The sequence below is a fragment of the Melopsittacus undulatus genome, chromosome 3 (genome assembly GCF_012275295.1).
Source record: "Melopsittacus undulatus isolate bMelUnd1 chromosome 3, bMelUnd1.mat.Z, whole genome shotgun sequence".
In the NCBI taxonomy this organism is placed as follows: domain Eukaryota; kingdom Metazoa; phylum Chordata; class Aves; order Psittaciformes; family Psittaculidae; genus Melopsittacus; species Melopsittacus undulatus.
This window is the reverse complement of record NC_047529.1, coordinates 61,300,749-61,315,223: the sequence shown is the minus strand read 5'-3', so window position 1 is coordinate 61,315,223 and position 14,475 is coordinate 61,300,749. Positions and strand designations below refer to the sequence as shown.

Here is a 14,475-nt window from a genome sequence, read left to right as displayed (position 1 = left end):
TTTATGCACAGCATTTGTGCTCACCCTCCAAGCTCTTGTCTTTTAAATTCCTGTGATTAAAATGTGACATGCACTATTCAATCCAAAAGTGCATCCTGCTGTCACTGACAATTGGTGTACAACAGATACAAATTTAAAGCCCTCCAAACTGGTTACATAGGACAGCTGATTCTGAAGTAGAAGACCATGCTACCCAGTATAGTCACTTATATTTTTAAGCAGGAATTTGTATTTTGAATTATTTTGCTTTTATTTTTTCCTTATTTTAGGTTTTTGTAAATTAACAGATGAGCCCAAATGCTCATTGATCAAAGAATTTTCATAATTTTTACTTGGGAAATCAGCTTCTCTGTGGGGTGTTTTTTCTGTATTCTTTGTATTCTGTCTGCTGTATTCTTATGCTATTCATACTAGACATCTGGCTGTCTTCTCTGACCAATTTCTGATGGGTGTATGCTGCCTGGGAGAATTTCTAGTTGTTTCTGGTGACTCTACATTAAGCTAAATAACATAAAACCTCACATCTAAGGAAGATAATTTTCAACCCCGTTATAGCAGCTGCTATACGTCCACTTTCAGTTTTCTGTGGTCACATTATTTGGATGATGTATTTTCCATGCACAGATGCAGAAACAAATAAATCTGGAAACAGCCATTTCTGTGCAACACAGATGTATAATCAGTAGGATCCAGACAGGGTAGTTCAGGAGGCCATGGTACAGACCCACTCCAGAGGTTTCACCTGCCATCTCCCAGACCTAGGTGAACACAGGAGCCCTCATTCTATGCCAGCCCCAGCTGACACTAGACATAAAGGTTGTCTCTAACCGCCTGCTCTGCATACGGAACTGTGGGAGGCAGATTATCACACCACCTTGTGAGTGCCTAGATTTACTTCTAGGGACAATTAAGGGATGCCCAAATGACTCTGTAAAGATCAGCATGGTTCCTGAAGAACCACTGCCGAGATCATAGGTCAGTGCCTTCACAGCAGGACAGCTATACTCTGCAGCCCACACTTCAGCCTTTGTCTCTTAGCTGGAGCACCCCTCCTGTCCAAGCAGCTAGAAACTAGGTTGTCCAGGTAGACACTGCACAGTTTGGTCTCATGTAAGCAATCCTGCATCAGGAGTTGGAAGTACAAATGTACCTTTGGGCACGCACAGCACAGGCAACCCTAACCCACTCCACTGCTGAGTACCCTTGTTACTGAGTTGCCTCTTATCTCAGTCCCTTCTTACCTGGATAATGAGGTTAACTGCAGTGTCTGGACTTTCACAGATGAGATTTGCAAAAGAAAAATGTTGAGATCCCCAGTGTGTCCTGACATCAGACTGAGGTCTGGGAATGACAAGTCTGAAGTTGAAGCATCATTCACCCAATCCCTAACAGCCAGTATGTCAAGCATAAGCTCTTGTGCATGCGGTCCAGGCTCAGCTGGAGCACCAGCATGCCAAACTTTGGGTTTGTTTTTTTTTTTAATTGAAGAAAAGAAGGAGATCTTAAAAACCTTCAGTTTCTTTCTACAGCCGTCCAAACTCATAAGGAAGCTTTCCAGACACAATGCATATTTTGAGTACTCCCTATCCTAGTATTGGAATTATCTTGGAATGAGACATCCTGAATGGTCAGCTAATTCTCCCTGGTTTATGGGTCTTTGTTGTCTTGCTACTGGAGATGCAGCAAGGTCCATGTCAGTGTATCTGTAGGGAATTGCCCACAACAAGCACCCCACAACATTTGTACTGGGGAGGTAGAGCTTGATGTTGCAAGGAGCTTCAGTGTTTGCCCACCTTTTGATGCCGAAACAAACACTTCCCCGGCCCAGAAAGAAATCTTGCACAGGAGAATAAAGATTATGTTTGAGTCTGAAATACAATTTCAGTTCCTCACCTTGTTCTGCTATGCAGCACGTGTTTAAAGACACAAGTTGCTGTGCAAGCTTTAGATAGTAGTCTGCTTTCTGCAGCATGGCGTACTACACAATATGTGTGTGTGTATATATTTATATATTATTGTTTTCACTCCTGCTAAAATATCTTGTGACTTTTGTCACAGTTCATGTGAAACTTTGCAAGAGATAAGTATAATGAATCTGCTCTAAATGATGTAGGACAGGCTGCATATGCTAGTAAAGGTTTGCTCTAGAAAGAACAGCAGGAAAAGTCTTTTACAGGAAACCTACAAAAACACCTTTTCATATAGTAGAACATAGAAACTACCTTTTTCCAGGATACCTAGAAAAAATTAGCAAAAAAGTCCACCAAATTTTCATTACTGTGATTTTCAGAAAAAGTGACTCTTCTCTATGTTTCTCTTAGTACAGAAACAACCCAGTTTGGGACTTAGAGATGGTTTTTAAAAAGTTATACTATACTATAGTATGCCAGTTACTCATGAAGTTATCTTAATGCAGCATTGTGGTAAAAGGGAAATCCTGAATCCACAAGAAAAACCACTGGCAGTCACCTTCCATTTCAGGCTGTGGAAGCAGAGGCTGAAATATTTCCTGTTCTGTCTCAAATGAATATGTTTCAGTGTTCAATTTCTAATCTCCCAGGATGCTTTGTGGTATGCAACTAACAACTGTTGTGAGTAGCATTGTTTTTATGCTTACTGTTTATGTTTCATGTCACACTTTTTTTTCTTTCCTCTTCTTTGCTGTTGGCTTCACTTCTGGCTCCATCAGAGAGAGCTGCAGGTCTTTGCTGCCGCTTAGTAGTCCCCTGTCATAAAGGAATGCCAAGGCTTACTGATCTGTCTGTCAAAACCAAAGATGTCTGGGAAATTCCACGAGAATCCCTACAGTTGATCAAGAGACTGGGAAATGGGCAGTTTGGGGAAGTATGGATGGGTATGGAGCAAAATAATTATTCTAAAATAGCTCTCTGTGTGGGAATTACAAGATGGAAGGTGAAAGTGTGGGACACTGTGACCCACAAGAATAAAAAGAGCAAAGCTCAAGCTGTTAGGAAAAATGTCTTTGGAATCATGTCTTTGACTTTGAAATTCTTTAATCTTCAACTTTCACTGTAATTGATGGCAAAAGAAAACTGAAGTTCTGTGTTTCCTTGCAGGGTTTTGATTTTGACAAATTACCCCTGTCTTAATGATAAATCAAGGCTACATGGTAATCTATTAATTATACCAAGGAGCCTTTTCCTGCAAGCTAACAAAAAAGTCCTTACCTTCAGTATGCAAAAATCAGTGTTTGCAAATGAACCTTAATGCAGTACTGAGAGACAAGTCACCTTCCATCTTTCTCAATGCATGCATAATTTTGGATTATAAGCGTGTTTTTTTTTATTAATTTCCTCTCCATAGAGAAAGCTGATGGTTTGTGTTTTAACTTAACTGTGATTGCTACGAATAATACCCCACAAACTGTTGGATTGGCTAAAGATGCATGGGAAGTTGCACGTGATACATTATTTCTGGAACAGAAGCTTGGTCAGGGGTGTTTCGCTGAAGTGTGGCGTGGTAAGGCAGAGAATATATTTTGCTTTGGATGGATCTTTTAAGGCCCTCTTGGCAGAAATGAACATTTCAAGTACAGATCTTAAAGCTAAAATATCAGAATAGTAGGAAATGTTAGTTTATATTGCCTAAACCAGTCAGAGCTAAATACAGTAATTTTGGGGGTAACTTCTTTTCACTTGCACACACCAATATGAGAGGTTAGGGCATTCAGATCCATTAATTGCATTGGGTTTCTTTGAGTGACTACACAATTGCTAGGTAATTAAAATAGGAACAATGCTAAACTTGTAAGGCAGCGTGGCTAACCAGAAATTAATCTGGTAAGTAGACATTTTTCTTTCCCCATGTATTTTAGCACTGATGGGATCAGACCTTGAAAATGCTTCCATCCATTCTCCCAGTTTAAACATAATAGCAAGTACCAGCAAGCTGATATTGTCAGGCTAGCTTTCCCATGCATCCTCTTCTTTAAGTCTGTTCTGAAATTTGTATATTCAGCAGAACCCTATAACTTGATGCAGACACCAAGGACAATAAAGGCAAGACTTGCCTAGCCCAGCTGAACCCTACTTTGAAATCCAGAAATATTGACATTTTCCAAATCTACTGACATTGTTTTCTGTGCACTCACCAGCTGTACTTACTGCCTCCCTCTATGGGCCTCATTCTTTGAATAACTGTAAAACAATAGCAATTTAAAATATACATAAATCTTAGTATGGCTGTAGCACTAAAACACAATATGGTGGCCATTTAATGAGAGGTGAGCTCAAGTTTTGTGCCAAGTAGCATTCTGTGTAGCCTCTTTAAAATGACCAATTCAAATAGTGAATCACTATATATTGTTTCTTCAGAAAAATTTGGTGGAGCAGCTTGCCCTTTGTTTTTGTTGCAATGACACAAAAGTATGTACAACCAAAATAACCAACAGGCTCTCCTGGCTTCTTGCAGCTGTTTTCCATTGCAAGACTACAGCAGGGAGCATGGCAGCAAGTCTGTGAAATTTATAGAATTTATAGACTAGAAATATACAAATTTATTGAATTTCACAGAATTGTGGTTGACCTGTTTCAAAGAAAGCTACCTGTGTTTACTGCTAGTGTCTCCAGATAACTGCATTTTCACCTTCTTGTCCTCCATCTTGAATGCATGGAAGAGTTTCTAGTTGAGGTCAGCTTTGTGTGCCATAGATCCTAAACTGATACAATAAGGTAAAGGAGCTAGTGCAGTTAAAACCGAAAAAAGATCAGCTATGAGAAATAAAGTGCCAAGTACCAAATATCTGTCAGAAATGTGGAAATTATGATTGCAATTATGACATTACGTTTCTTAATGTCTATTATAAATATGTTAACAGCTCTGAAACATTACCAAATTGGAATAGATTAACACAGAAGAAATTAATAAAAACTGCGTGAAGCAGTAACTAGCTATAAATGGGAGGAATTCAGAGGGAAGCCGGTGCTACTTTTCTATTAGAGAGAAACACACCAAACCAAAACAAGAAAACCTAACAAGTTAAGCTGAAACCTGGGCTGAGAGGATAAGTTAACCTCTTTGTTTGATTATGGTCTTTTTTTAACTGGAAAAATTAATAAAAATGTTTAAAAAGAGAACTGCTGAAAACACTTCATGGTAACAGAACGAATCTTGGGATTCTTATTAAGGCAATGCAAACAGATACTACACAGTTAATCTTTAGTTAACACACCAGGTAAAATCCTAGTCTATTAATGCCCTGGTGCCTGTGAAACTAGGGTTCATGGTTCATATAATTTGTGGTGTCTTTACAAAGTGGCTGTGACTCTGATGGCATCCTGCGGTTCAGAGCCTCAGTGGCTCCAGATAAAACGTGGTCACTTTCACCCATCAGAAAAGACTTTGGCCACCCTGGTTGGAATTAGGAGGCAAAACTGCATTCTTCCCAGCTTACACAGGAGTGCCATTAAAGCAGCTTTAGCTCTAATTTGAAAGACTGAGTGAAGCTAAAACCTGAAGAGTCCTCAAAGAGCACTGTGGTAGCTGTGGTAGTGACTTCAAGACATTATTTCAACACTGGTAGAGGAGACAGGACCTGGCATTGAGATGGCAGAAGAAAACCAGGGCATCAACTTGCACTGCACACTTTCAGCTAATATGTGCCTCAAGCACCCACTCACAGCATTGTGTACTGGTGCAGGGATTGCCCTCTAAGTGAGGGATGTGCCAGGCAGCAGCTCCCCACTGCTCCTCACCTTTCCTCAGCCAGGCAAGTCTGCAGCTGGGACCTCACCACTTGTAAAATACCCAATCCAGCTCCATTTTATGGTCCGGAATATCAGCTGATCCCTGGTAGCTGTTAAAGTGCTTTTAACAAAGACAAAACAGGCATATTTTACACATTGAGCTTTTGATGACATATTGATTTACAGAAACTGGATCTGAGTCTTCATGTACTTTGTAGGCCTTCTGCTATCTTCATACTTAAGTGCAGAGAAGCAATTTTTATCCAATGTGATTCATTCATAGTGTTCAGCCTTATCACATAGCAGCTCCCTATCAACAGATTGCAGGTCCCATTCAAAGCCATTTCAGCACTGGCTCTGAAGCAGGGTTCTTGCCAGTCTGGGCAAGGGACAACCAGAAGGCACTAGGAAAGGGATTATTTCTGCCCATTTTAATTTTCTTTCCTTTCTCTTCCCTAGTCTCCCATCCCTCAAAAAAAAATGTTAAGACAGGTGGGTGGTCTGGTATTTTTTCTTCCCAGTCCTCCTTCTCCCTTTTCAAATACTCGAGTAAAGCCCCACTTCTTGCGGGACACCCTGAGTCAGCCTTTGCTAGCTGTCTCCAGGTCTTTGTACAGCTGCTGCACAGAAGCTGTTACAGGAGGCTTGGCAGATGATGGCTAAAAAGTGATTCAACTTGTCCATCTCAATGCTGACTGCAAGTAAAGAACAAAGTCAAGTGGACAGGAACCACCTCATTTTCAATCAGCAGCTGATGGGCTTCTGGGGAATGAGGAAGGGAAGCAAAAAAGACGCCTTCTGGTTTGGAAACACACCTATGTTTCTAAAATTAAATTGATTCAGAATTTGTTTCTTGTGAATTTTTCTTAGAGTATTTTTTCCCTCTGACTTAGAACAAAACCAAAATGTTAAAATGGCTTGCAAATGGAAAGTTCTGGGTTTAACCAGTTTTGTTATCCAAATCTGTGGCTGGAGCTGTGTAGTTATCTGTAGCAACTACTTGTTAGCAAGGGAATATATGAAAATGGGTTTCAGCAGTCCTGTGCTTCTTAGTCACAGAATGTTTCTGTGGACATTAGTGGAAATATTGTCTGGGTAGGATAAAAGTGATTGTGCCCCAGTGCCAATGGGAATATTATTCATCAGTATAATAAAGAGACTAAAATATGAGGGAGGCGTGGGGGGAATACAAGGCAACATGGGAAAGCACACTTTAAAGAAATAATTATATTGTGTCCTTTCTAGTTTACTCCTTGGTTACATTAGGCATGAGGCAAAAAAAAGGTGCAGAAGATGTTTAATCTAACTAGTATCTATGCTTGCAGGTACGTGGAATGGAAATACTAAAGTGGCTATCAAGACCCTGAAGCCTGGCACTATGTCTCCAGAATCCTTCTTAGAGGAAGCCCAGATCATGAAGAAGCTAAAGCATGACAAATTGGTCCAACTTTATGCTGTGGTTTCTGAAGAGCCTATCTATATTGTCACAGAGTACATGAGCAAAGGTGAAGCCAGAGCTGCTGCCCTTGATAACCGTATTTTTTATTTACTGATGTTTCTCAGGGATACAGGGAGAAGTGCAGTGTGATGCATAAGCAGTGTATGAGGAGGGAGAGAGGGAACAGGAAGCTAAATTCACATCTGGCTTCAGAAGAATAATAAATTCAGCTCTGAACTGTGCCCAAAACATGAAATCCACTAAACATGCACAGAAAATTTGCACTAGGTGTGGAAGAGAAGCTGATGCAGCCTAAGTGGTTCCAAATACATTAGCATATAAACTTCCCTAACAAGTGGAGATTTGATTCTTCTAGATTTGAATGATATTACATGCTGCTTCCCAAGATGCTAGCTTTTCCTGGCACCAGAGTTAATATGACATCTTCTTTCAGTGTTTGCTTGTCAGCCTAAGATTTCTGTGTCTTTGGCAATCCTGAGTTCTGAACGTGCACCTTATTCTCAGATCACACTTAATTTTCAGTTCAGCCCATTTTCATTTTAATATGTGATTTGTACATCCAATTCTTTCCCTTCTCTTTCCCCTTCCCTTTCCCCTTCTCCCATCTCTTTTTCTTTAGCCATTTAACCAGTAACAATGTAGTAAAATGAGAAGAAGAAAACTTTTTGCTCCATCAGATCTCCAGCAGGGGTGCTGAGAGCAGAGCAACAAATCTGCTTGTTTTGGAAAAGCAAATGGACCAAATAGGAAACATAAGTTCTCACAGGGAAGTTTCACTGTACGTTGGAGGATATGCTCAGAAATTTTAAGTGCATTTTTTTAAGTCTATTTGGAGTGGATTTTTATTTTCCTGGCAGGTGCCTGCCCGCCTCCCTCCTCAGAGGCATCCAAGCCCTGACTAACTCACACTTTAATCATATGTCTCAGTGACAAGCATGTGCTTTTTTCCCTTTAAAAAAAACCCTTCTGAAGTATGTGGTTTATTTTGGCTTACTTTACTAGTTTTTACTGTAACATTTAACATCTTTGGATCTGAGCTTGAAGCTGATGATTTATCAAGGGAGAAACGCCTAATCATCTGTCTTTTCCCCTTATTTATTAAACCAATTCACTGGTCTTATTAAAGGAGACTGCCACACTTCTATGCATCCAAGACTGGGAAGGGTGCTATAGAATCCTAGGGTTTTTAAAAAGCTGCAGGGGACCTCCTTGCTTTCCCTTGCAGCTCAAATTGCTTTTGCTAAAATTGCTTTCATTCAACCTCTGCTTTGTCTTCTCTAGTTTTGCTTAGTGGTCTTCAAAAATTAGAGGTTTGTTTATTTATACTTATTTTATGTTTATTTAGTTAGTTAGTTAGTTAGTTATGGGTTATCTTGAGAAGAAACACTACTAATTTCTAAGGAAAATCAGCCTTTGTTAATGCTAGCTTCTTTGGGCTCACCAGGCTCCAGGCTGACCTTTTTTTTGGAGCAGGTTGAGCCAAGATCTGACTTTTTCCATAGCTTGTATGGCTTGGAACCAATCTGATGCTTTGCAGCTAGCTGAGGCTTTTAGAGAGCAGCATGTATGTAGTTTCAAAGAGCACTGGAAAAGTGAAGAAAGATCATTTTTCTCAGTAACAGTCAGGAAAATTAAAGCAGTGTTGTTTCTTTTCCCTGCCACATTCCTTGGACTAGTGACATATTCTGCAAGCCAGCCTTAAACAAGAGTGAAACTAGTATAATAGGAGAATTCTAAGATATTGTGGGTTTTTTTTAATTTGTCCACTTGAACTTGAAACATTGCTGTCTTTAATATTACACGAATTGCTGCACCTCCATCCTGATGGATAGACATTTTTTCCCTAATGTCTGTTATGTCAACTTTGCATTCGCAGGGAGTTTGCTAGATTTCTTAAAAGATGGAGAAGGAAGAGCTTTGAAGCTACCGAATTTGGTGGACATGGCAGCTCAGGTCTGTCTTTGGTGTACTGAACGCTTATGTGTGTAGGTTTTATAGTCCTTGTATGTCTGAATTCATTTTAAAATGCACTGATTTGTTTCGTGCTTCTTACAGGTGGCAGCAGGAATGGCATACATCGAGAGAATGAATTACATACACAGAGATCTGCGCTCTGCAAACATTCTGGTGGGGAATGGCCTAATATGCAAGATTGCTGACTTTGGATTGGCAAGGCTGATTGAAGACAATGAATATACAGCCAGACAAGGTAGTTACAGTGGAAGGCGTAGCACTGAGTGTCAGTCTTGTGCAGGGAAAGAGTGGAACATGGCTTTAAAGAGCTTTTTCTCACATACTTTTGGGTTGCTTTCAATAAATCCTGAACTCATATTAACTCCTAGCTCAGAACTTCACTGCTGAATGAATGTTCTAAAGAGAACATCTTATTTAGTTGTCTTCCCTTTAAAAAATTACCAAAGTGAAACGGAGATGATGATGAGTGAGAGAACAGGAGGGTGAAGTGACAGTAAAGACAAAATCCTCATGGTGGATAGCAAAGAGGATATGTTACTTACCAGCCTTGAAAAAAACAAGCCTGTGTAAGCTATTTCTTTCATAGTGTGCCTTCTAGTATTTACTGACTGCTATCAACATTGCTGTGCTGTTCTTATTTTCTTTATTCAAATGGGGCAACAAATTGTGTGTCTGTACAACGAAGCTCTCTCTCTCTCAGCACTGTTTTCTCTGGGAACTTAACAAGTTACTTTAATAAGAAAGCCATTTTCCAGTGCCACACAGAGTGCTGGGCACAGCCAACCACTGGTACACTATTAAAAAGTATCAAAGAGCATTGTAGCTTTTTTAAAGAAGCATGTGTGTGTTCAGACTGAGCCATGACACAGGCTCTTTGTAGTTAGTAATTCTTTACAAGTCATGCTTAGTTGTCAGATGTTGGTCCAAGTTTGCAGAGCTACAGTTTTGTTCTCTTTCTGTTGGCTGTACATTGATAGTGCTTACTCAATATGTGTTGGTAAATACCATCCATTTCAGTGCTAAAGCCAAAAAAGTGTCCCATTAAACCCTGTTGTCTGTCATCGGAAAGCACTGGTTGGTTATATGAACCCATGACAACTTCATAACCTGCATTTACCCCTTCCTGTTGTGAGTTTTTTCTCTTGACAAGAAGTCCCTGTTTCAGCATGGATTTTACCATTAACTCTTAGGAAAGAGCTAACCCCTTTCTGTAACTTTCAAGTGCTGACAGCAGGAGCCAGAGAGTTTCCAGCATGCTTTGTCTTGGCTTGGGAGCAGCAGCTCTCATGCCATTTGAATTGCTGTCAGCAGTACCTAGTCACACCAGTGCAGACCACATGCTGCATCACATTTAGATGCAAGACCTGATTATTTTTTTGGGGGGAGGACACACAACATGACCTAGAAGAACCTCTGGTTGGTACTAATGCAGAGTATTAACCGCTATTAATTTCAGCCTGAGGGTGGGAATTGCTCCTTGCTAGAAGAAATAGTCTCATGTCATTCTTTCCAGAGTAAAGAGTGTCTGCTGGCTTTGGTAGACAGAAAGCTGCCTGCTTGCCTTTCCCCTGTGTAAAACAAGAAGAGTTTCCTTGAACAAGGCAGCCAGCTGCAAAATGGCTTTGAAACAGTGTCCTGTATTCTCAATTTCTCTCTGGTTTACTGCCATGTCTTTTGTTCCCTCTGGAAGCCACCCAATGTATATTTTGACATGACTCATTATTTGGTTTAACAGACAAGTATGTGACCTGCTTCTGTCCGGACCTCTTTAGGCTCCTGATCCCTAGGAAATCCTCTGATAACCTGTTTGCTTCCTGGTTTAAATTTCTCAGAATAATTTTGCCCTCTTCACATGTTAGAAAGCCATGGAAACCTGCCTGACTCATGTTGAGGAGAAGCTTAGAGTTTTTTAAGACAATAAAAATTACTGGATTTTGGGTGGAAAATCTTTGAGATGAGAAAAGCATAACACCAGGACTGGCAGGGAGAGGGAGTGTAGTCATGGGTATCTCCTGCCGTTCTTCCATGGCAGAAATCACTTGTGTTGTGGAAAAGATGTCTGGGAAGAGAGAAGTAGTCTGGCTTTTAACCTGCATTGCTGATGATCCAGAGATCTGGACTGCATTTGCCTGGCTTTATCTCATGATACAAGTATGAAGAAGTCACCCATCCTTCCCATACTTCAGAGCAACGGACAGTACTTTCTTCCTCTGACCTCAGGGTCAGGCTTAAGTCCTTCAGAGCTACAGGATTCCTTAAAAAACAGAGCCAAGAGCTGTAATCACAGGCATCTTGTAGAAAGGTTTTTGTATTTTTGTTAATGTTCTTTTGACCCTTTCTTAAGGGGTAGCTCTCTTTAGGGAGGGGTGCATTTTCGACTAAGCAGCAGATTCTCAATTTACATTTCATTACAATTAACCTGGCTTTCATGCCGGTTGGGCAGCCAGGGTGAGCTTAGGACCTTCAGCTTTCTGAAGAAGAAACATGGCGTCTAACATGCCACTGGAATTTTTCTTCAAGTGGGATTCAGTCCTGGTTTGTTCAGTTAAACTTCAGTTTGAGCAGTGCTTGGTGGAGACCACAGTATCAGGAGGAAATGGTTGCCTCTGCTTGTTTCCCATGACCTATTACTTCAGCCTCCGAGGGGATGCATCTGGGAACTGCTCTGTTTATCTATCTGACTACTGCTTCAGTGGGAATTTTGACATGGGAGGAGAGCCTAGCCAGCAGAGGGGAGGGGGACAGGGAGCGCTCCAGACTGGCAGCTCCTGTGGGAGAAAGGAAGTGTTTTGCCGTACAAAATCCGAAGATTAAAGCCTCTGGTCACTCCTCAGCAGTCTTCCTTCTCTCAGCTGAAGTGTGTTAGTACAGAGCTCATTGTCAGCGTGGGGAAGAGGTGGTTTTCTGCAGCCTTGCTTGATCTCCTGCTCCCTTCCCCCACTGTCACTTTTGTCTCTGATTAAATATTTTGAAAGGAAACAGATGGGGATGCTTTGAGCCCCAGCGGGCTAGAGTGAAGGATTCCTGAACCTGTATGGGTATTACTCAGCCTGGTGGTAACGTTTTACTGAGTGGTTTACTTTCTTTTTGGTCTGAACAAAGGAGGCCTGACTGCTTCTGATTTATGAGGGGTAAATAAAAAGCAGTTCGTTGTCTGCGCTGCCATTTCTCAGCAATCATCAGGAAGGAAAGAGATGGTCATGTCACTAATGATTTAAAGTGTGTGACTAGCAGCTATACACTCCCACTAAATAATACCAAAAAAAAAAGTTCTTGGCTTGTAATGAGCATTTGGCTCCTCTTGCTTTTAGAGGAAGTGAGTAATCAAAGAGGAAAAACATGCCTCTTAAAGTGACACCCATTTTAAAGGCTACATTGGTGGACTGTATTGCAGCCTGCACCGCTGGGGTTTGCTTCTTTTGGCTGTTGCTGTTACAACATCTACATCTTCCTCCTTCCCCCACCCAAGTGCCAGGCATTCAGGCTTATTTCCTTGTATTGATGATGCTTATGTCAGCCCTGCAAGGCAAGACTTAAAACTCCTGCTATCCTACAGGACAGAGAGAAACTTCCCATCACGTCCAACACAGGATTTCCCATGCAGTTCTGCTACTCTTCACACTGATGTGGTTCACAGCTATGTGCAGTTTTGGCCAAGCACATGGCATTTTTGTGGAGAGTGCCGAGCGCTCCGCAGAGTTGCAGGGGAAGAGTTGTTACTATTCTAAGCAGTAGCAGCTGATACAAATTTAAAATTGCCTTAATAAAAAACCAAAAAGAGCAGAGTTGTTTTCCAGGCCATGTTTCTACTGCATACACTGGCAGCACTTGCAGCGGTGCTGCTCCAAGCATACATGAAAGAATAAGGATCTTTCCTATGCCTTCCAGACAAGTCAGACCTATTTTGGGAGTGCTAGTATGTGTTTGTAAACTCTGAGATCATTTTTGCCTCTGTGACACTTAGAAATTTCTCCTTCCTGCCCTGCCTAAAAACAAGCGATGCTTCTTCCTAGAAATGAGCAGGGATTTTTTTTTCCCTCCTTCCAGGCTCTCCCCAGTTCTTTTGTAGAGACTTGGCTCCCAGCTCACCAGCTAATCAGATGTCTCTTGTTCGTGACTGACTATACTGCAGGCTCTAACATCCAGGGCTTTGTTCTTGCTTTTTACCTGCCATTCCTAGGGCCAGCCATGGAGCCAACAGAAGGAAGGTCTCTTGCTTCTCAACAGGCAGCTCCCGGGGTCCCAGAGGGGGATCACTGATACACTCCTACAGAGATGCCATCTGCTCTGTGAGAAGGAGCATGGCCAGGTCAAGAGGAAGGGCTAGGGGTAGGGGGGTGTGCAGGCAGAGGGCAGGAGAGGTGTTTAGACCTGCAGTTCCGTGCCTTGTCCCACTGCTTCCTGCAGAGTCTGTTCCTGATCCCTCATGTTTTGCCAGGCTTGTAATTTCATGTTCGTTGTCACAGCACAAAAAATGTAATTGCACGGTCCCTCCCACACAGCACTCATCATTGCCTGCCAGCGCTGACTCGTTTCCTGTTACATGCTTGCTTCAGCACTTTGGTTTTACCTTTTGCGGCTTTCCCTTTCCAGCCCCAGCAGCAATTCAGTTCTGCACTATGGTCTCTGGTCGCTAATCCAAAAGTTCCCCTGGTTTTGGGGTATTGGAGCTTGAGGTGCTGCCTTGGGCTTTGTTTTAAGGTACAAGAGGTAGCAGCTTTGTAGTGTTTCTGGAAACAGGATCATTATCAAGCTGACAGTGGCTCTGGGGCATGAATTTCAGAGGTTTCTGCTTCATCGGGATTTAGATCTGAAAAACAACAAAGCTCTGAGGGATTTTTCTCGCCTCAGAAGAAACCATGCTGAGAGTTGTACGGCAAGGTCACTCAATTATCCCAGCCCCCTCTGCTCCTTCTCACCACGTGACTTGCTTATAGCCAACAACGAATGAAAGCAGGGCCACGGATTGATTTTTCCCAAGGAAATCCTCCTGGGAGATAACCTGTGTGAATGCTTAGGCAGAGGTCCCAAGAACAGGGCTGGGACTCTCAAAAATCCTCAGAGGTCGGAGGCAGTGCCAGCCTCCCTAACAGTAAATCATACCAAGCAGCCTTGGCTCGACATGGCTGCAAGCAGTGCAGAAACCCAAAAAAGGCTTTCCTCAGGCTGAAGTGTTTCGAAAAAGGGACTGAGATAAAAGGTGCAGATTAGTAGTTTACTGTGGGACAAAGGCAGACTATCCTGACCTAATGAGTGCACTGTGTGGTTGCTTTGTACACGTGGAGTTACCGATCTGCTAGTTTGTAATAAAATAGATTCCAGCACAAAGAGAAGATA

At 41.7% G+C, this 14,475-nt stretch overlaps 1 protein-coding gene across 3 annotated transcripts in view; it reads left to right on the top strand.

Annotated features, from left to right (window-relative positions):
- FYN (FYN proto-oncogene, Src family tyrosine kinase) overlaps positions 1-14,475 on the top strand; it is a 145,869-nt gene that overhangs the window by 116,080 nt on the left and 15,314 nt on the right. The window contains exons 9-12 of one of the 3 annotated variants that reach the window (XM_005154692.4): positions 3,325-3,480; positions 7,031-7,210; positions 9,041-9,117; positions 9,220-9,373. In XM_005154692.4, the coding sequence (XP_005154749.1) occupies positions 3,325-3,480; positions 7,031-7,210; positions 9,041-9,117; positions 9,220-9,373 (567 nt within the window). Of the gene's footprint in view, positions 1-2,689; positions 2,855-3,324; positions 3,481-7,030; positions 7,211-9,040; positions 9,118-9,219; positions 9,374-14,475 lie in introns of all 3 variants that reach the window. The other 2 variants (XM_005154691.4, XM_005154693.4) reach the window with 2 other exon arrangements.